This window comes from Anomaloglossus baeobatrachus, chromosome 5 (genome assembly GCF_048569485.1).
Source record: "Anomaloglossus baeobatrachus isolate aAnoBae1 chromosome 5, aAnoBae1.hap1, whole genome shotgun sequence".
NCBI classification, from domain to species: domain Eukaryota; kingdom Metazoa; phylum Chordata; class Amphibia; order Anura; family Aromobatidae; genus Anomaloglossus; species Anomaloglossus baeobatrachus.
Genome location: NC_134357.1, coordinates 322,176,535 through 322,198,647, shown reverse-complemented (window position 1 = coordinate 322,198,647; position 22,113 = coordinate 322,176,535). Strand labels below are relative to the sequence as shown.

The 22,113-nt window shown below is 44.1% G+C and overlaps 1 protein-coding gene across 1 annotated transcript in view; it reads right to left on the bottom strand.

Moving 5' to 3' along the window:
* Positions 1-3,083: 3,083 nt before the first annotated feature.
* The window catches only part of PLTP (phospholipid transfer protein), a 62,049-nt gene continuing 43,019 nt past the window's right edge, over positions 3,084-22,113 (bottom strand). Inside the window, exons 7-16 of the mRNA XM_075349757.1 lie at positions 21,767-21,830; positions 21,556-21,647; positions 14,211-14,387; positions 13,577-13,636; positions 8,475-8,639; positions 5,373-5,440; positions 4,176-4,218; positions 4,035-4,098; positions 3,869-3,945; positions 3,084-3,784 (exon numbers count right to left, since the gene is read on the bottom strand). Of these exons, the coding sequence (XP_075205872.1) occupies positions 3,662-3,784; positions 3,869-3,945; positions 4,035-4,098; positions 4,176-4,218; positions 5,373-5,440; positions 8,475-8,639; positions 13,577-13,636; positions 14,211-14,387; positions 21,556-21,647; positions 21,767-21,830 (933 nt within the window). The 3' untranslated portion in view covers positions 3,084-3,661. The remainder of the gene's footprint in view (positions 3,785-3,868; positions 3,946-4,034; positions 4,099-4,175; positions 4,219-5,372; positions 5,441-8,474; positions 8,640-13,576; positions 13,637-14,210; positions 14,388-21,555; positions 21,648-21,766; positions 21,831-22,113) is intronic.

The window sequence follows — 22,113 nt, the reverse complement described above, 5'->3', positions numbered from 1 at the left end:
AATGCACTTGAAACGCGTTGAGTTCACAATGCTCGTGTGCCCACTGTTTGCCATGTAATGTACTGTATCCAAAGCAAATAAAGAAGACTTTGTATGTTCAAGAGCCAGATTCATGTTCTTTTTTTTCCTGGATTGTGCTGCTAGCCATGGTGAGGCTGAATTCTGGGCTCCATACTGAGGTGGGATGGTCTGGTCCTGGTTTGGGGTATTTGTCCCTTGAATGTGATATAATTCAGTTACTTTGTGGAGGTAATATGTGGTCTGATTTTGGTGTAGCAGTAGTTGTCCTTTGCATGCGGTATTATTGGTATATTAGTCCTGGTATAGTGGATTCTGTTGTGTATGCAGATCACTTGTTTTCTGTAATATCAATAAGGAGAAGAATCTTTATTTCTATTAGAGATTAAATACTTGAAAGTTTAACCCCTTTCCTGTCCTATGACATACTTACACAGTGACAGAAATGCACTTGTTTTCACAGAAGAACCCCTTTATCACCTATCCATAGGATAAGTGATAACTTATTGATTAGTGGGGACCAACCACTGGTCTCTGCACCGATCGGGAAACTGAGGAGTGGCATTGGGAAATCCGACCTCCGATTACATTTGGAACCTAGAATAAAAATGCCCTGTCAGGGATAAAAATGTCAAGTTCTTCCAATTAATGGAGGTCTGAATGGTCACACCTCCACCAATTGAAAGGTCATAGCTTATCTTGCAAATACTTGTTTTACCGGAAAATCTTTTAATACAAATCACTGTAATTGTATATTACAGTTATGGTGTAGGCTCAGTACACCGTGTGCAGAATTATTAGGCAAATTAGTATTTTGATCACATGATACTTTTTATACATGTTGTCCTACTCCAAGCTGTATGGGCTTGAAAGCCAACTAACAATTAAGTAAATCAGGTGATGTGCATCTCTGTAATAAGGAGGGGTGTGGTGTAATGACATCAACACCCTATATAAGGTGTGCTTAATTATTACGCAACTTCCTTTCCTTTGGCAAAATGGGTCAGAAGAAAGATTTGACAGGCTCTGAAAAGTCCAAAACTGTGAGATGTCTTGCAGAGGGATGCAGCAGTCTTGAAATTGTCAAACCTTTGAAGCGTGATCACTGAACAATCAAGCATTTCATGGCAAATAGCCAACAGGGTCGCAAGAAGCATGTTGGGCAAAAAAAGGCGCAAAATAACTGCCCATGAATTGAGGAAAATCAAGTGTGAAGCTGCCAAGATGCCATTTTCCACCAGTTTGGCCATATTTTAGAGCTGCAACGTTACTGGAGTATCAAAAAGCACAAGGTGTGTCATACTCAGTGACATGGCCAAGGTAAGAAGGCTGAAAAACGACCACCTTTGAACAAGAAACATAAGATAAAAGACTGGGCTAAGAAATATCTTAATACTGATTTTTCAAAGGTTTTATGGACTGATGAAATGAGAGTGACTCTTTATGGGCCAGATGGATGGGCTAGAGGCTGGATCAGTAAAGGGCAGAGAGCTCCACTCCGACTCAAACGTCAGCAAGGGGGAGGTGGGGTACTGGTATGAGCTGGTATCATCAAAGATGAAGTTGTGGGACCTTTTCGGGTTGAGGATGGAGTGAAGCTCAACTCCCAGACCTACTGCCAGGTTCTGGAAGACAACTTCTTCAAGCAGTGCTACAGGAAGATGTCGGTATCAATCAAGAAAAACATGATTTTCATGCAGGACAATGCTCCATCACATGCATCCAACTACTCCACAGCGTGGCTGGCCAGTAAAGGTCTAAAAGATGAAAAAATAATGACATGGCCCCCTTGTTTACCTGATCTGAACCCCATAGAGAACCTGTGGTCCCTCATAAAATGTGAGATCTACAGCGAGGAAAAACAGTACACCTCTCAGAACTGTGTCTGGGAGGATGTGGTGGCTGCTGCACGCAATGTTGATCGTAAATAGATCAAGCAACCTGACAGAATCTATGGATGGTAGGCTGTTGCGTGTCATCATAAAGAAAGGTGGCTATATTGGTCACTAATTTTTGGGGGTTTCGTTTTTGCATGTCAGAAATGTTTATTTCTAAATTTTCTGCAGTTCTATTGGTTTACCTGGTAAAAATAAAAAATTAAGATGGGAATATATTTAGTTTTCATTAAGTAGTCTAATAATTCTGCACAGTAATAGTTACCTGCACAAACAGATATCCTCCTAAGAGGCAAATCTAAAAATCCCCACTCCAACTTCCAAAAATATTAAGCTTTGATATTTATGAGTCTTTTGGTTGATTGAGAACATAGTTGTTGATCAATAATAAAAAAAATCCTCTAAAATACAACTTGCCTAATAATTCTGCACACGGTGTATATGTGCATGAACATCTGTATTTTACAGTCAACACTTCACTCTAAGGATAGTGCCTAATAGTTATTTGCATATAGCTGTAATGTAGGCCCCAAGAGTCAATTCTATTTTATCTATGGGACTTAGGCACCTCTGTCCCACTATGAGCTTGTATGAACAGTGATGTTATCAAGAAAAAGACTTGCTTTACTATGAGTCCTTAAAGTAATGCATAAAAGCTGGGCCATTGCAGTGGCGGGATGCAGCAACTACTGCTGTCAGCTAGGAACCGATCCTAGTGATCAAGTTATAGGGGAGGCACTAGCACCCCTTGTGATATGACTGCCAACCGCTCTCTTATGCTCTTCTGTAATGGCACAAATAATTATGAAGCTTTAAAGCGGACATGTAAGGTAGTATCACTAACATTGCCCATTATGATGTCACTACCCCCTCTGTAACATCATCACATACAGTTGTACCTTATAGATCCACCCATATGTCATGGTTATTCATTACCTACTGTGTAGATAGGCAATCAGTTGCGGTTGTGCCTCAACCCCTTAAAATTGTTTATGTAGATTATACTGTAAATAGTATAATGATTATGATAACATGTTAATATGTTAAATTGTTTTACTATAACTCTTGCCCTGAAGCATCCTGTGATTGTAGCTGTTTCCACATGTGAAATCCTCACCTCTGACGTTCTCTTTTTGGAATGTCTAATTCCTAAATAAAAATTTCCACAAATTACAAATTTTGAATATTTTTATTTTTTGATATGGTTCACATGGTGCTTGCAGACTATTCTGCAGATACTTTGACATGTACAGTTGCTTCATCAACAGTGATCCTTCACAGACATTCTTCCCAAGTCAAAGTTACACATCTCTGTCAAAACAAGACTGTAAAGTATGTTACCTGTTAGTTAAAGATTGTTACAAAATTATTCACACGTGTTAAACAGATTTTTATATTTTATTTTTGCTCAGCGATGGTTAAATTCCTCAAGCCTTTGTCTTCTTTTTAGAATTGTTATACAGTATAGTCTTTAAGTTGGTAGCAATAAATGGTTCTCTGTATCTGCTTCTACTTGATCATGGGACATAAGGTTTCTCTGAAGCTAGTGCCTTCTACCAGTCATGATTGGTGCCCTTTTAAAGTCTAACCACATCCATTCGGACGTCCTCTACACTGTGGCATTGGTTTTGGTGAGTTTTGAGAACACCTTGAATCAGAGACACCTTAGATTTGTGATAATCCCACACAAAACTATCTCTTAGATGAACCTCTCATGACCATCATGGAATGTTGCCAGATTTTGGAGCTCAGATGGCCTTATTAGTGCCTTGGGTTGTTGTTGCTGAGGGTGTTGGAACAGGACGGTTTTTCTCAATGACTTCTCGGAGACTCATAGAAAAGTGCAAATCACCACCAATAAGAATAAATCCCTGGAGAGAAATAAAATAATGTCATGAATGTTGACTAGAATTAAATCTCATCTTTACAGTAATATTAAAGTTATGAGTACTTACAGTATGGTGAGTAGTGGACTCTCTCGTAAAATCCAAACCCTCCGGCAGAGGGATGCTAACGCCTTTCTTTGTTCTCTCTAAAGGAACATCATTTAAAAAAAGTAATAAAACCTTGTAATCCTTTTAGTGGGCAAAATTATGACCTGAGGAGAATCTACTATCTTACCATTAAGGATTGGCATCACTGTCAACTGTAAAAGGGTCTTTAAGGGGCTTTGTAAGGGTATGAGCTATAATGTAAAATGGCATTGTTATAATATAATAAGCTACAAATACAGTTACATGCTGAATTCAGAACTTTACTCACAGCCAGAGACTCTAGAGCTGATTTGTTGGAGTATATTCTGAACCTACAGGTAATAAAAAGGCAGAAATACTAAATATATAGGAGAAATATAAAAGCCACATTGACTCTCAATTTATTATGTTTTGCTTATATAGCACCAAAATATTCCACAGTGCATTTGTCACATGGTGACTGTTAGGATAGGGCAGGGGCTCCTATGCTGTCCCTCACACTAGGGGACCCTACGCTATCCCTAACCTTAGGGTTACTCATGATGGTGGAGATGCCTGAGTACCATTCCTGGCTATGCTCCTGACAAGTACTCTGATACCCACCCCTCTCACCAGGGGAGGACGGTGGCAGGAGTGTGATGGAAAATAGAAAAAGACAGACATGGGAAAACCAAAACTCTGACACACTGCACACACACATGAATAGACAATGAGAGACTCAGGCGTAAAGCAAGAGTAGGAAGGTAGCAACAAAAGGCAACAAGGGTTAACTCTACAACTGTACTGAGCCACAAGTATAACAACCACCAGATAGTCTGGATCACAACAACTCACCAGACCAGCTTAGATAAACAATAGCTTGCATAGGTGGAAGGCTCTAGTCAGCATATACAGGTATATAGGAGGGAAGCAGATGTCATTGGCTTTCCCACAACATGAGATCAAAGGAGACTAACAAACAGATTAGCAGAGATTAACTCTTGCTAGCCTGCCTATGAATTGCCACGCTTGAGTCTCCCTGTATTATCACAGACATCAGAGAAGTTATCAGGATATGTAGTCTGAACAAAATCCAACATCGGCATGACAGTCAATGAAGTTTGTAAAAATCTCCGCGTGACAGCTTTACAGGAATAATCATCAGTATCCCCATTGAGACCAATCTAAATTTCCTATCAGTATGTGTTTTGAATGTATAGGAAACTGGAGAACCCGGAAAGCTTCACAGACACAGGGATAACACACAAACTCCTTGAAGATGTTGTCCTTGGTGGGATTTGAACCCAGGACTCCAGTGCTGCAAGGAAACAGTACTAACTAATGGGGCAATCAGTCTTAAATAATAACTTGCCTTGATTTTACACAAATCTTTATTTGAAATCACTCATAGCCTGAATACCTCACTTATGAAGCACATATGCATACTGCATATGATAAATCATAACTTTTGACAGAACAAAAATACAATTAGTTTAGACTTTATTACCTCTTGAGGTCCAGCTGAAGTTGTAAAGTGGTCTTCTTCAGAGTCACCTTAGCACTGAGGCGTGATTCCTACAGAGACACAAATGTTTGAAACCAAGCTTTATAATATATTAATGCATAAGTATAATAATAACAAACAATTCCTAAAATATTAAATGTGAATATATGATATGAGCTTCTCCAAGAGACACCTTCTATGAGAAGACTAGACCAGATCTGGTCTTCCAGACCAGATTTCCTGTGACCGATTTCCAATTCCAGCATATGTTAGGTATTATTATCCATGGACCAATTGGTTACAATTCACTTCAGATGGTAGCAATTCAGGGAAGGAGTTATTTTTCATTGACATATTTATGGAGAGGTTCACTAGTTTGTCCGATTTTCTTGCATTCATGATTCACAACTAATGAAAATGAAGGCGCTTTCTCAAAGAGATTCACTTTATTAGGACACGGTGAGTATTTGGTGAGTTTTTTACCTCAGTATTTGTAAGCCAAAACCAGGAGTGGGTGTAAAATACAGAAGTGGTGACCGTGTTTCTATTATACACATACTGAGGTGAAAAACTCAGCAAATACTCAATGTGTGCACATGTTTTCTAGTCATGGAGTTAAAGTCAGCAGTGGAGCTTCCTTCTGCATATGCTCATAGGCTCCTGCCCTGTTATCATTCTAGGACAGGTTTCCATCAGTGTAAGGCCACGTACACACATTGAGTATTTGTTGACTTTTTTACCTCAGTATTTGTAAGCCAAAACCAGGAGTAGGTAAAAAAAATGCAGAAGTGGTGCCCATGTTTCTATTAGGCCGGACTCACACCTGCGAGTCTTGCAATGGCATCACCCGGCATGGCCGCACACTCTCCTGACAGGAGTTCGTCGGCTGCATGTATTTCTATGTAGCTGAGACACTCCTGTCCGGAGAGTGTGTGCGGCTGCGCCAGGTGATGCCAATGCGAGTCACTCGCAAGTGTGACTCTGGCCTTATACTTTTCATCTGATTGTTCCTTTCCTGGTTTTGTGAAAAATAGGCCAAATAATAAAGACATTTTTAAAAAAAATACCAAAATAATTTAATTAAAAACATAGCAAAAAGGCAATGGTATATACCAGCCAAGGTCACAGAAACAATGCACAGACAGGATGCAGCAGACCCCCTTAAGGCTATGTGCGCACGTTTGTGCATTCTGCACCGCAGCGTTTCAGTCACTGCTTGTGCGTTTCAAAACGCAGCTGAAAAGCTGCATCCTGAAAGTTTGCTGACTGCAGAATTCATGCAGAATTTGTGCGTTCTGAATGCTGCCTCTCCCATAGGCCCCCTTCACACGCACGTGTCTCGTCGGTACGTGCTAGGTCCGTGCCCGCATGTACCGGAGACACGGGCACACGTAAACCCATTAAAATCAATGGGTTTATGTGAGCCCACGCGTTTAGCCATTGGCTTGTGCCTCCGTGTGGAGCACACGTGAGCCCGTGTGCTCCACACGGATGCATGTCCGTTTTTCTCCGGCAGCACGGGCCCGCACACGTACCACACGGAAGTAGTGTGGATTCGGGCCCACGCGCCGGAGAAACGCACGTGTCATTTTAAAAATAAAAAAAGCACAAACTCACCTCCACGAGTCCTGCAGTCTCTGCCGCGGCTGTCACCTGCATCCGTCCCCCAGTGAATTTGAACAATGCATCTTCTTCACTGAAGGCCGGAAGCAGCGTCAGCGAGCGTGGCCTGTGCCGGACGCTGTCAGTCAGCACCACAGACAGCTCCGGAAGAAAAAGGTAAGGCGGGGATTTCCGTTCTCTGTGTTTTATTACGTATAACACATGGAGAACACACGTAGTACCATAAACACGGCACACGGAGGGGAACACGCACCCTTGACACGTCTGTGAAACACGTGCGTGATTTTCACGGACGTGTGAAGGGGGCCATAGACAGAGTCGAGAAAGCATCCAGAATGCACAAAAGAAGTGAAATGCTTTTTAGAATGCAGCGTTTTGGCACCATGCGGATGGAATTTGCACAATCTTCATCGTAGATAGTGCTGGGGACGCAGGACGCATGCTTTTACACTGCAGTGCAGAACGCAGCGTAAAAGCATGAAAAAACGCAACGTGCGCCCACCCTTATATAGGAGGTAACACATGTGCAGCCTATTGCGCCCATACTATTCGATTAAGTTAGGCCGGTTTCACATTTGCGTCTTTTTGACGGAAACGGAATCCAGCACACATGCAGTATAGTTCATTTAATTACAGTGGAAGCGCGACACCATGTGGACACATGCGGTTGTGTATGAAGCACACAACCGCATGGTGTCGCACTTCCACTGTAATTAAATGAACTATACTGCATGTGTGCTGGATTCCGTTTCCGTCAAAAAGACGCAAATGTGAAACTGGCCTTAGCGGCCCGGTACCCTATCAGTGAATAGTATGGGCTCAATAGGCTGTTGGCTAGGCACTATGCTAATCTTTGTGCAATTCTAATACTGGGCAACCACCCCCCACATGAACTGGTAGGATGCGAGTGGTTGCTTTGTCAGCATTTTTCACGTGTGTTACCTCTTTTATTAAGATTTAGTTACTCCTTAACACTTTCATCCCCAGCTGGGTAACATGCAAGGACTGTGGAAAAATAGAGGATACTAAAGATGCAGTGGGGCAGATTTATTATCACTGACGCACCAGAATTGCATCATTAGGTGTACACGTATCAATGTGGACGTATTTATTATTATTTGCAGAATGAACAGATCTTGTAGCCTTGCTGGACCCTTCGTAACATGACTTGGTTGAACTGAACCATGTGTCAGACTTATTTCTAGTGAGCGCCAGCTTTCAGCTGCAAGATACAGGTCTGAAGTATATCAGTCAGGAGATGAAATAGACTGGAAACTGAGTCTAATGTGCACCAAATTTGCCAAACAGAAAGCAACACTGGAAGATCTGGCACATTTGGCCATTGTGAGAAACTATACGTGGGATAGACACAGACCGAAATCCAGTATTATATCAGAAAAAAAGAGGGACGGATTAATTAGGAAAGTTAGACACATAAAATCATTACAACGCATAAAAGCCAATCTAGAAGCTGGATCCTACCATTGTCATGCTGCTTAGCTGCACAGGGGGCTGGTTGTCTGGAATCAGGTAGATATTCAGAATGGCATTCACCGAAACACTGGTTCCTGTTGGCTTTATGGTGAACCTCGGAGGGGTGGAAACACGCAAATCTAGTTTCATTGGGGCATCTGCCACTTCAGGATCCTGCAAGATTAGTGAAATGTCAGCATTGTAAAACATAAACAGTGTGATCCCCATTAGGGATCGCACAAAGCGAGCTCACTTCTACTACTAGCAGTGGGCACACTCCTACTACTAGCATTGGGCAGACTTCTACTACTAGCATTGGGCACACTCCCACTACTAGCAGTGGGCACACTATTACTACTAGCAATGGGCACACTCCTACTACTAGCAATGGACACACTTCTACTACTAGCAGTGGGCACACTCCTACTACTAGCAATGGGCAGACTTCTACTACTAGCAGTGGACACACTTCTACTACTAGCAGTGGGCACACTCCTACTACTAGCATTGGGCAGACTTCTACTACTAGCAATGGGCACACTCCCACTACTAGCAATGGACACACTCCCACTACTAGCAGTGGGCACACTATTACTACTAGCAATGGGCACACTCCTACTACTAGCAGTGGGCACACTATTACTACTAGCAATGGGCACACTCCTACTACTAGCAATGGACACACTTCTACTACTAGCAGTGGGCACACTCATACTACTAGCAATGGGCAGACTTCTACTACTAGCAGTGGGCACACTCCTACTACTAGCAATGGGCACACTCCTACTACTAGCAGTGGGCACACTATTACTACTAGTAATGGACACACTTCTACTACTAGCAGTGGGCACACTCCTACTACTAGCATTGGGCACACTCCTACTACTAGCAGTGGGCACACTATTACTACTAGCAATGGGCACACTCCTACTACTAGCAATGGACACACTTCTACTACTAGCAGTGGGCACACTCCTACTACTAGCAGTGGGCACACTATTACTACTAGCAATGGGCACACTCCTACTACTAGCAATGGACACACTTCTACTACTAGCAGTGGGCACACTCCTACTACTAGCAATGGGCAGACTTCTACTACTAGCATTGGGCACACTCCCACTACTAGCAGTGGGCACACTATTACTACTAGCAATGGGCACACTCCTGCTACTAGCAATGGACACACTTCTACTACTAGCAGTGGGCACACTCCTACTACTAGCAATGGGCAGACTTCTACTACTAGCAGTGGGCACACTCCTACTACTAGCAATGGGCACACTCCTACTACTAGCAGTGGGCACACTCCTACTACTAGCAGTGGGCACACTTCTACTACTAGCAGTGGGCACACTCCTACTACTAGCATTGGGCACACTCCTACTACTAGCAGTGGCCACACTATTACTACTAGCAATGGGCACACTCCTACTACTAGCAATGGACACACTTCTACTACTAGCAGTGGGCACACTCCTACTACTAGCAGTGGGCACACTATTACTACTAGCAATGGGCACACTCCTACTACTAGCAATGGACACACTTCTACTACTAGCAGTGGGCACACTCCTACTACTAGCAGTGGGCACACTCCTATTACTAGCAGTAGGCACACTTCTACTACTAGCAATGGGTATACTCCTACTACTAGCAGTGGGCACACTCCTACTACTAGCAGTGGGTATACTCCTACTACTAGCAGTGGGCACACTCCTACTACTAGCAATGGACACACTTCTACTACTAGCAGTGGACACACTCCTACTACTAGCAGTGGGCACACTTCTACTACTAGCAGTGGGCACACTTCGACTACTAGCAGTGGGCACACTCCTACTACTAGCAGTGGGCACACTCCTACTACTAGCAATGGACACACTTCTACTACTAGCAGTGGGCACACTCCTACTACTAGCAGTGGGCACACTCCTACTACTAGCAGTGGGCACACTCCTACTACTAGCAGTGGGCACACTCCTACTACTAGCAATGGGCACACTCCTACTGCTAGCAATGGGCACACTTCTACTACTAGCAGTGGGCACAGTCCTACTACTAGCAATGGGCACACTCCTAGTACTAGCAGTGAGCACACTCCTACTAGCAATGGGCACACTCCTACTACTAGTAATGGACACACTTCTACTACTAGCAGTGGGCACACTCCTACTACTAGCATTGGGCACACTCCTACTACTAGCAGTGGGCACACTATTACTACTAGCAATGGGCACACTCCTACTACTAGCAATGGACACACTTCTACTACTAGCAGTGGGCACACTCCTACTACTAGCAGTGGGCACACTATTACTACTAGCAATGGGCACACTCCTACTACTAGCAATGGACACACTTCTACTACTAGCAGTGGGCACACTCCTACTACTAGCAGTGGGCACACTCCTACTACTAGCAATGGGCACACTCCTACTACTAGCAATGGGCACACTCCTACTACTAGCAATGGGCACACTCCTACTACTAGCAGTGGGCACACTTCTACTACTAGCAGTGGGCACACTCCTACTACTAGCAATGGGCACACTCCTACTACTAGCAATGGGCACACTTCTACTACTAGCAGTGGGCACAGTCCTACTACTAGCAATGAGCACACTCCTACTACTAGCAGTGAGCACACTCCTACTAGCAATGGGCACACTTCTACTACTAGCAGTGGGCACAGTCCTACTACTAGCAATGAGCACACTCCTACTACTAGCAGTGAGCACACTCCTACTACTAGCAGTGAGCACACTCCTACTAGCAGTGGGCACAGTCCTACTACTAGCAATAGGCACACTCCTACTTCTAGCAATGAGCACACAAAGTTTTGAAATAGTGTCATTGTGAACAGTGCTTTGAAGGACGGTATTTCTTTATTTCTATGAAGGGTCTAAAGTCCATTCCAGTCTGGGAATGGAACATAATAATGAAAATTAAATCATAAATAAATTAACAAATATCTGTAATTAGCAAATCACACTTTTTTTCTAGGAAGCTAGTTATTGTAGAACATCAAAATGGACGCAGTCTTATTACATTGACAGAAATCTGGAGCAGATTAATATGACAGGGACCCGTGAGCATGTGCAGTAGGAAGCTCCATTGCTGCGACCTGGAAATAACATGTTACACACATTGCCAAACTATCTTCAGGCCACCACAGTGGAGCTTCCTACTGCACATGCTCACAGGCTCCTGTTCTGTTATCATTCTAGGATAGGTTTCTGTCAGTGTATGGCCACGTGCATGCCATGAGTATTTGGTGAGTTTTACCACAATAATTGTAAGCCAAGTGAGTGGGTGATATATACAGAAGTGGTGACGTGTTTCTATTATACTTTTCCTCTGATTGTTTAACTCCTGGTTTTGGCTTACAAATACCAAGGTAAAAAACTCACCAAATACTCAATGTGTGTACATGGCCTTAGAAGACAAGGGCTTTACAACAGTGATTCCCTTCCTAGACAATATGAGTGTGATTTGCTAACTTAAAGGAAATCTGTCAGCAGGTTTTTGGTACCTCATTTGAAAGCAGCACGATGTAGGGAAAGAGGCCCTGAATCCAACGATGTATCACTTAGATTACTGAGTTGAGCCGTTCTGACACAATCCAAGATTTTATTTTTTTCATCTAGCAGAGTCCATACAGCTGCCCCCGCCCACATGAGGCTTTCAGTTCACATTTCCATAGACAGACGCGGTTAATCACAAAGGGGGGCGAAGTCGGACCTGAGCTCACATGCTGCTGGGTCAGATTAATGATAAAGCTAGGAAGCTTAAACTAACATTGCAGGTAAACAAAAACACACTTTGTGATCAATTCTCTGTTTTAACTCTCACAGCATGTTGTCTTCAGAATACATAGCAAAAACCTGCTGACAGAGTATTTTCAAATGTACAGTATTTAAGAATCTATTCATAATGAAATCTTCTCTTTCTTAATTTCTTTATTTTTTTTATTCTCAGAAAATCCCTCTAATGACATAATTAGCTGTGACAATAATATCTCTCAACTCAGCTGCAAAACTGATGTATCAATAATAGAGATGGATGGATCGATACACGGGATTCTGACTCATCAGCCAGCTTAATAGTTTCTGGTCACTGGAAGGGAGGTTCACAATTGTCTTACCCTAGGAGATCCCCAAAGTGACTTTGGATTAGTTGGGCTGCAGTGACATCATCTGTGCATCACACCGCAATAATGATGTCATGACTAATCAAAAGCCAAACCAGGGATCTCATAAAGTAAACCTTCTGTTCAGCGGTTTGAGACTTCTCACTTGGCTGATGAGGGAAAAAATCAAGGTGTTGCAGTGGCCTAGTCAGTCTCTTGACCTTAACCCAATTGAAAACTTGTGGAAGGAGCTCAAGATTAAAGTCCACATGAGACACACAAAGAACCTAGATAACTTGGAGAAGATCTGCATGGAGGAGTGGGCCAAGATAACTCCAGAGACCTGTGCCGGACTGATCAGGTCTTATAAAAGACGATTATTAGCTGTAATTGCAAACAAGGGTTATTCCACAAAATATTAAACCTAGGGGTTAAATAATAATTGACCCACACTTTTATGTTGAAAATTTATTAAAATTTAACTGATCAACACAACTTGTTGGTTTGTAAGATTTATGCATCTGTTAATAAATCCTGCTCTTGTTTGAAGTTTGCAGGCTCTAACTTATTTGCATCTTATCAAACACACAGTATATATTACATATATTGCCTAGAGCTGTTTCTTCTACTTTCTCCACCCCCACCCACCGCCACTGAAGTAAGATTTTTGGCTTATTTGCAACTTGTTAAATTCTTCCTTCATACACCTGGCTTTGCCTCGCTAATCATGTCCACTATCCCATAATCCCATCCAGTTTTGCCATAAAATTTCAATAAGAATCTTTTTTTTACATAAAAATAGCATGCAAAAAAATGGCTGAAAGCCTTGATATATACCTTAATACTAAAATAATATAGCTATTTATACATAGAGTTGTATCAGTTCATAACATGGGTCAATAAATTATATTTGTATCCATATATGCTTTGTTAACATAGTTCCTTACAATACAACACAAGGTTAAAAAAAACTCCTTACCAGAAGCATAAGACTTGCAAAGTATGATGTCCGCAGCAAGACTTCCAAGTCCTTAGGCATCTGCATAACAGAGATGCTTTAAATAACAGAATATCCCATAAATTACAGTAGATTGTGCTGTAGCAGGTGGGAGTATTTTATTACCATATAAAGCTTGGGTCCCATTTGCAATGAATATAATAACAATAATTGTATTCATTTATATAGCGCTATTAATTCCACAGCGCTTTACATACATTGGCAATACTGTCCCCATTGGGGCTCACAATCTAAGGTCCCTTTCTGTATGTCTTTGGAGTGTGGGAGAAAACCCACGCAAACATGGGGAGAACATACAAACTCCTTGCAGATAGTGTCCTTGGTGGGATTTGAACCCAGGACCCCAGCATTGCAAGACTGCAGTGCTAACCACTGAGCCATCGTGCCGCCCACAGACTTCCATAAAAAAGTAGGCGGCTCCTCAATGTCAGGACGCTCACCATCAATGACAATATATTAGGGTTATGGTCGGATTCTAAATATTGTCTGTTACACACCAGCATAGCTGAAGGTGCTATTTAATGGTGTGCTGGCCCTTTAAGGAAATTGATCATTGCCTGAAGTAGTATATATGAAGACAAGAATAAACACTTACCTGTTCATGTGCAATTTCCAAACTGAGGATATTTGACCGATAGTACGCGTACATTGCTGAATCAAAAAAATACTCAGAAAGAGCGATGTAGATCATGCGTTCCGTCTGCTTTATGTGGAGTGCTGGGGATGTGTTGGGGATTGTGTCATTCTTAGCATCTAAAGAGTAGAACATGCCCTGAAAATGATAAGACACAGGTTTAATGGTGCTGAAAGGACCCTCGCAACAGAAATTAAACCCTTACAGGGGTTGTCCCATGAACAAAATACATTTTAATAGATCATTCAGTAAAAATAATTTTACAATTGATGTGTTAAAAAAACTTCCAGTGCTGAGATAATCTTAGATACAGTTGAAACCAGAAGTTTACATACACTATCTAATAAGACACATATGCATGTTTTTCTCACTATCTGTAATGAAATCAGAATAAACCTTCCCCGTTTCAGGTCAATTGGGAACCAAAATGATTTATATTTGCCGAATGCCAAAATAATGAGACAGAGAATGTTTTAAGGCATTTTTATTACTTTCTGCAAAGCTAAAAGTTTACATACACTAACGCCGGCGTCACACGGGACGATCTATCGTGCGATCGCACAAGCAATCGTACCCACCCCCGTCGTTTGTGCGTCATGGGCAATTAGTTGCCCATGGCGCACAAAGTCGTTAACCCCCTGTCAGACGTACTTACCTCCCGGGCGACGTCGCTGTGGGCGGGGAACATCCTCTTCCTGAAGGGGGAGGGACGTTCGGTATCACAGCGACGTCACACAGCGGCCGGCCAATAGAAGGGGAGGGGCGGAGATGAGCGGGACGTAACATGCCGCCCACCTCCTTCCTTCCGCATTGCCGGCGGGACGCAGGTAAGCTGTGTTCGTAGTTCCCGGGTTAACACACGTAGCAATGTGCTGCATCGGGAACGACGAACAACCGGCGCGCAGAAGGAGGACCGACATTTTGAAAATGAACCACGTGTCAACGAGCAATGATAAGGTGAGTATTTTTGCTCGTTCACAGTCGTTCGGAGATGTCACATGGTACGATATCTCTGATGATGCCGGATGTGCGTCACTAACGACGTGACCCCGACGACATATCGCCAGATATATCGTACCGTGTGACGCCGGCATAAGAGTACTATGCCTTTAAACAATATGGGACAGCCCATATGAGGATGGAATGTCTTTGGAAGCTTCTGATAGGTTTATTGGCAACATCTGAGTTAATTAGAGACACACTTGTGGATGTATTTTAATGCACTTGAAAATCCAGCTCACCGCCACCTGACCTCACCGTCGCCTAGACTCGGATATCGGCCCTGCCCTGGCCGCAAAGTAAACACTGAAGGAAGTAATCCAGCTGCGTGCAACAACGGTGTTTCTTTATTTGTGACTGAGGAAAGAAAAAGGGTGGGCCCAGCACCAAAAAAATCGGGAATATTAAAACATCAAAATTTTATTGGACATCTAAAATTACAGGGGATCCAAAATTAAGAGAACACGCATAAGGGCACCTTACGCGTTTCGGACAATAAGTAAAAACAAGTCCTTAATCATAGTCATAACCATGACTAAGGGTGTTGAGCCAAAAACACGTAAACGTTAGTTTGTGCACTGTCTGTTCATGAACAAATAAAGAAACACCGTTGTTGCACCCAGCTGGATTACTTCCTTCAGTATTTTAATGCATATCTGAAACACACTGCTTCTTTGTGTAGCATCATGGGAAAGTCAAAAGAAATCAGCCAAGGTCTAAGGAAGAGAATTGTGGACTTGCACAAGTCTGGTTCATCCCTGGGTGCAATTTCCAGATACCTGAAGGTGCCTCATTCATCTGTACAAACAATAATATGCAAGTACAAACAAGATGGGAATGTTCAGCCATCATACCGCTCAGGAAGGAGATGGGTTCTGTACTAGAGATGAACATGCTTTGGTCAGACATGTGCATATCAATCCAAGAACAAAAGAGATTGTGAAGCTGCTGGCATAAGCTGGTAAAATAAGCCTAATGTGGCGCCCTGGACAAGCCAGAACGTCACAGGTACTACACCAACACACCCCACACCCCTAGTCAGGCACACCAAAGCCAAAACACAAAATCCTTGTTGCCTTCCTCCAGGGGCTGATGTCCACACCAGGGGGTGGGCCAGGCGGTTGGTCCCACCCACCGAGGAGTTCACAGTCCTGGAGGCGGGAAAAGGAGTGGAGTTGAGTGGAGTTGAGGAGAGTAGAGAGTTGGAAGTGGAAGTGAGAGGAGTGAAGTGGTAAAGGAGCAGACAGAAGGTGGTCCGGGTGTGTGGCCCGGACGGAACAGCAAGGTTGGCAGACGGTGGTGACCGTCTGCAGGAGAGGCCTTTTGGAGCTAGCCGTAAGGACCATGGACGGGCGGTGGCCCGGCGGTACCGGACCAGTACGCAAAGAGAAGCCAGCACCAACCGGCAGGGCTTACGGACCCCGACAAGGCTAGGAGTCACCGTTGAATTTGTCAAATCCGTTAGCGAAGGGAACCTCCGGGGTTTCCCAGCAGCCAAGTCCTGATAGAAGGCGACAGTCCAACCGTTAGAGGGAAACACAGTCACCGCCAAGGCTAAAGTTCCCAGGGCCAGAGCCTGCGGGCAAAAGGGGCTCCTTCAGCACCCATCCAAGCTGGGGAGCGGGTTACCGGTGGGACTACACTACACAGGTGCAGGGAAAGGCAGTCACCATCAACCTGCCGGGAGGAGAAACACCGCAGCCGTCTGTGGGACCCGTCCATCCAGCCGTTTGTTTTACTGGAGACTGTGTATTCATTACTGGCTGAGTGAGTACCACCGTGCCGTGCGGCACAGCGCTGCCCCCGCGACCCTGCACCTCACCAGGCCCTGTAGCCCGCCTGCCATCCATCCCTACCCCTCACCGGGGCCCCGGGACAACCAACCCCCTACCGACGGAGGGGAGAACCAACATCCAAGCTGCTCCCTGTCACCGCTCCCGGGATCCCCGTCCAGAGCAGCGGTGGTGTCACAACCTCACCACAACCGTGTGTGGCGTCACGGACAATATCCCCACGCACCAAACCATTCCCCTTTTCACTCACGGGCGAGGAACGCCGCTCGAGTCCCCGGGATCCGGCCTACCGCTCGAGCCACCACCGAGCAGCAGCAGCAGCCGGACCCGAGCAGTGGGTGAGCGCAGCGTCCCCTCCTCCGCCCGCGACACCTAAGAACACCATTCCAAATGTGAAACACGGGGGTGGCAGCATCATGTTGTGGGGTTGTTTTGCTGCAGTAGTTACTTGTGCATTTCACAAAATAAATGGCATCATGAGGAAAGAAGATTATGTGGCAATACTGAAGCAACATCTCAAGACATCAGCCAGGAACTTTAAGCTTGGACGGAAATGAGTCTTCCAAATGGGCAATGACCCGAAGCATCCTACCAAACTGGTTACAAAGTGGCTTAAGGATAACAAATTCAATGCTTTGGAGTGGCCATCACAAAACCCTGATCTCAATACTGTTGAAAACGTACGGGCACAGCTGACAAGGCAGGTGTGAGCAAGGCGACCTACAAACATGGCTCAGTTACACCAGGAGGAATGGGCCCAAATTCCAACCAACTATTGTAAGCCGCTTGTGGAAGGATATCCAAAACGTTTGACCCAAGTCATACAGTTTAATTGCAATGGTACCAAATACTAATGACATGTATGTAAACTTTTGACTTTTCAGAAAGTAATAAATATGCCTTAAATCTCTTTCTCTCTTTCTCTCTCTCTCTCTTTATTCTGATTTCATGTCAGATAGTGAGAAAAACATGCATATGTGTCTTTTTAGAGAGTGTATGTAAATTTCTGGTTTCAACTGTATCTGTCTCTGCGATGTACTGTGTGATGACTGTGTCTGACCATACAGGGACATAATGTGTTCATACCACAGCTCCTGGGCAGGGGAGGAAGTAAAATAGAGTGTACATACATTACTGCATAGGAGCACAGATTATACTTTCCGTGAGGTAAAACATTTCCCTGCTTGTTTTTGAACATGTTTTACCTCACAAAAACCAGCAACTGCAACCCCACGCTCTATTGTCTGAATACTCTTTTTGTTTCCTCCTCTCTCCAGGAGATGTGGAGTTATCAGACCAAGTCCCTATACAATCAGACATGACCATTATACAGTATATAGCAGAGGCATATTTATAGGATTAGCTTATCACAGGAACATTTTTTTTTTTTTTTCCAATTTAAATTTTTGTTGAATTTTCATAAGCATACAATAAAAGAGCATGAGACCATGTAATGATAGACAGATTTCATCAAACATCTGGACAATGTTAAACTGTCATAGGAGTCATAATGGATTATAAGTCATTGTGGTGACACATAGGTCCTCATTTTAAACTGTAGAAACCATAGAAACCAGTAACACAGAGAGGAAAGACAGAGGAGAGAAGCAGTCATGATATGTAGGAAAGATAGCGTAGGTCAGAGAGAAAGGGGGAAAAATAGAAAGTAGAGCGCGGTGACCGGGGCTGATACACTGTCCGCTGGGCCAAGACCATTCGAAAAGATGGTGTATGTCGTCTTAAGAAGGGAGGGAGCCGGGGGTTCCTGTTCCTCAGGAGTCAGGAACATTTTTTTTACCACATCTACATATTATTAGTCCAAAATATATTGATTAAAAAATGTACTTTGCTCATGGGACAACTCCTTTAATGGAGCGTAGTTTGTGTGTCACTTAAAAGCACCAGTCCAATGTTTGTTTGTTTTTTCACCATTGGAGTGGTGTTTTAAATCTATGACCCATGTCCCCGGTCTTATACTCACCGTCCGGCACCTTCATCTCGTATCGACGCTGCTCCAGTCGGTCTTTGTTAGTTTGTGTACTGTTGACTGCTTCAGTGTTTCCTGGAGTGTGAAAAAGTTCACTCTTCAATACAAGTATATGAGAGCCTTGTTCTTGCTCTAATAAGCTTGTATTGAGAGCTTGTGACGTTACTTCTGACTTCTGGGAAGTCAGAAGTTGCCTTCAAAAGATGGCACCGCAGGACTAAAGCTAAGTGTATATACATGGGTTTCCCTTGTAAATGGAAGTCACAAGGCTGTGCAGATCTGTTCACAAATGTGGTGTCCAACAGATCCTATTGCGTTACAATGGGGCCCTTCAGGTTCCTTCAAGGAGTCCATAACTCTGACAGGGAAAATAATGCTGGTGAATTCAACATATTTTGCAACGAAGGCTCATAACTGAGACTCTGATGCATATGGAAAAATAGACTTAAATACAATATATTAGATTCTGTATTAATTGACATTTTTTTGTTAAAGAGAATTTGTCAGTAAGATTGTCCCCTCAATCCGAAACCACATATACAGAGATGTAATGTAGACACTTTGACTCCTTTATATCTTCTATCTGTAGCTGCATTCCAAGGTATTTAGCATTTTCATACATATGTAAGTGAAGTGTTAAGTGCTCTGGGCATGACAAAGCACTTAAACCACTAGAGTTTGGTTCCCTCACCTCTGGTGCCATCATCGTTCTGGTAGTGCTGGCACTGTCTCTCCTGGCAATCAAGTAACAGTGTGACTTCATGCAAACCTTGTGATCAACCAGTGGCCACTTTACTCTCCAGCCTTTAGACAAATTGCTTACAACTGGAGGAAATGATACATGTGAAGTCAGGGAGAGTGAAGCAGCCACTAATTAGCATCAGGGTTAGCGTGAAGTCACAGTTATGCAATTGCCAGGAAAGACAGTGCTGACACTGCTGGGACGGCGGTGGCACCGTAGGTGAATATAAGTGTTGTTTTAAAAGGGGGAAAATATATAGATTGAGAAGGGATTGTCCGAGTAGTAGACAACCCCTTTAATTGATTTCAGTGTCTGTTTGACATTAGGTACCTGGCAAGGGAATCAGACAATAAGCTGTCAATAAAGCTAAAGAGGCTAGTGCTGGGCAGGGAAACAACCTGCCTCATTTGCATATAAACAAACATGCTATATACTCGGGAATGCAGCAATAGATTAAAGATATAAAAATGTCGATGTATTTGCACTTCAAAGACCTGCATGTGTACCGCCCCGCGGCTTCATCTGCAACCGCCGAGCCGCTCGGATCTGTGCTCGCGTTCTACGGGGGGTGGCTCGAGCCTCTCACAGACCCGGGGGGTCACGTCGCTCTGCAAGGGGGTTTGGCGCTATGCGCGGGGGATGCGGGTATTTGGTTTTGGATGATTGTTCGTGACGCCACCCACGGGTTGTGGTGATTGTGGACACCACCACTGCGATGAAGGTACGGGGACTCCCAGGAGCGGTGTAGTGGCGCAACTAGGTGTTGACCCCTCCGTGGGTAGGGGATGTTGGTCCCGGGGCCTGGTTGGCGAGGGCCGGGATGCAGGGCACAGTGTTGCGGTGCAGCGCGGTGCGATGCCTGAGGGCACTGGTGTACTCACTCTGATACAAGACACTGGAGGCACTGGTAAACCAAACGGGGTGATGAACGGGGCCCGCAGCCGGCTGCAGCTTCTCCAGTCTGGTTGGCAATGTCCGCCTTTCTCCTGCACCTGTGTATGTATCTTGACTACTGTGCCTGGGCACTGGTAGTCCGCTCCCCAGCGTAGAAGTGTCGTAGGAGCCCATTTGCCCGCAGACGCTGTCCTTTGGATCTCTGGCCTTTGGCGGTGGCTGCTATCCGGACGGGTTGGGCTGTTGCCTTCAATCGGGACTTAGGTGGGAATGAACCCCTGAGGTCCAGACTGCAATTAGTTGATTTGACTATGGTGGTGGCTTATAGCCTAATTCGGGGTCTGAGTACCCTGCCTGGTGCTCCGGTATCCAGTTGGCTCCCCGGTTCGGTTCCGGCGGGCCACTACCCTGTCCCGGTCCCTTACGGTTCCATCGGTCATATTCCCGGTCTCCTGCAGGCGGCCACTACCGTCTGCCTGCCTGACTGATTGGGGGTCCTAGGCTCCAACCCAGGCCCCACACAGAACTGCACTCCTCTTCCTTCCAAACTTAATCTCGAACTCCTTGTGTTTTACTGCCTCAGGCCAGCAGACTCCTCGGAGGGTGTGCCTGTCTGACTCTGAGGGAGGCAATCAGGTCTTTGGTTGACTGATGGTACCTTACTGGGGTGGGGGTGAATGTGGTGTGTGTAGTGACCTGTGACCCCTGGATGTCCAGGGCGTCACACATGCCCATATACGGTGGGGAGGGGGAATCTTATTGACAGATTCCCCTTAAACTTCTTAAGGGACATCTTCACGGTACAAAGCCATGATACCATTTTTGGGAATTCTGTCGGCATATGTCGTATTTCTGTGTGCATTCGTTTTACACAGAAGCATTCATACCTACCCTAAAATCCATATCTAAACTGTCTTCTGACACATCTGGATCACTCAGAAGAGAATAGTCGATGCCTATATAATCATCCACTGGATTCTTCACTAAAAAAAGTACAAGGAATAATAAAAACATTTTCAGACATTAGTGGCCGAATCCAAAAGGTTCCATGCGTTTTTTGCAGCTTTAGACAATGTTACACATGGCTTGTCTCGGTACTCACCAGGGATAGTGTTAAGCATGGAATTTAGCAGTACCATCCCAGCGTGTCTCAGGGCCGGACATATCTGTAACAGAACATCAATTCTAATTATGGAGACTTCTCAGCATTAGAAAATACTAATGAAAAGTGATATACATCTATATCAAATTGTGTTGCAAATATGCTGAAATTACTAATCTATCACAAAAATCATCATAATTGATTCAGAGGATTGCAGGAACCATTAGATACTGACTTTCTACAAGAAGTTCCATAAGTAGAACAGCCAGGTATAGACTGTATATTTATATATTTACTCTAAAACGTAATCTATGGAATTGGTCCATGGCTATAGGCTTATTTGATTC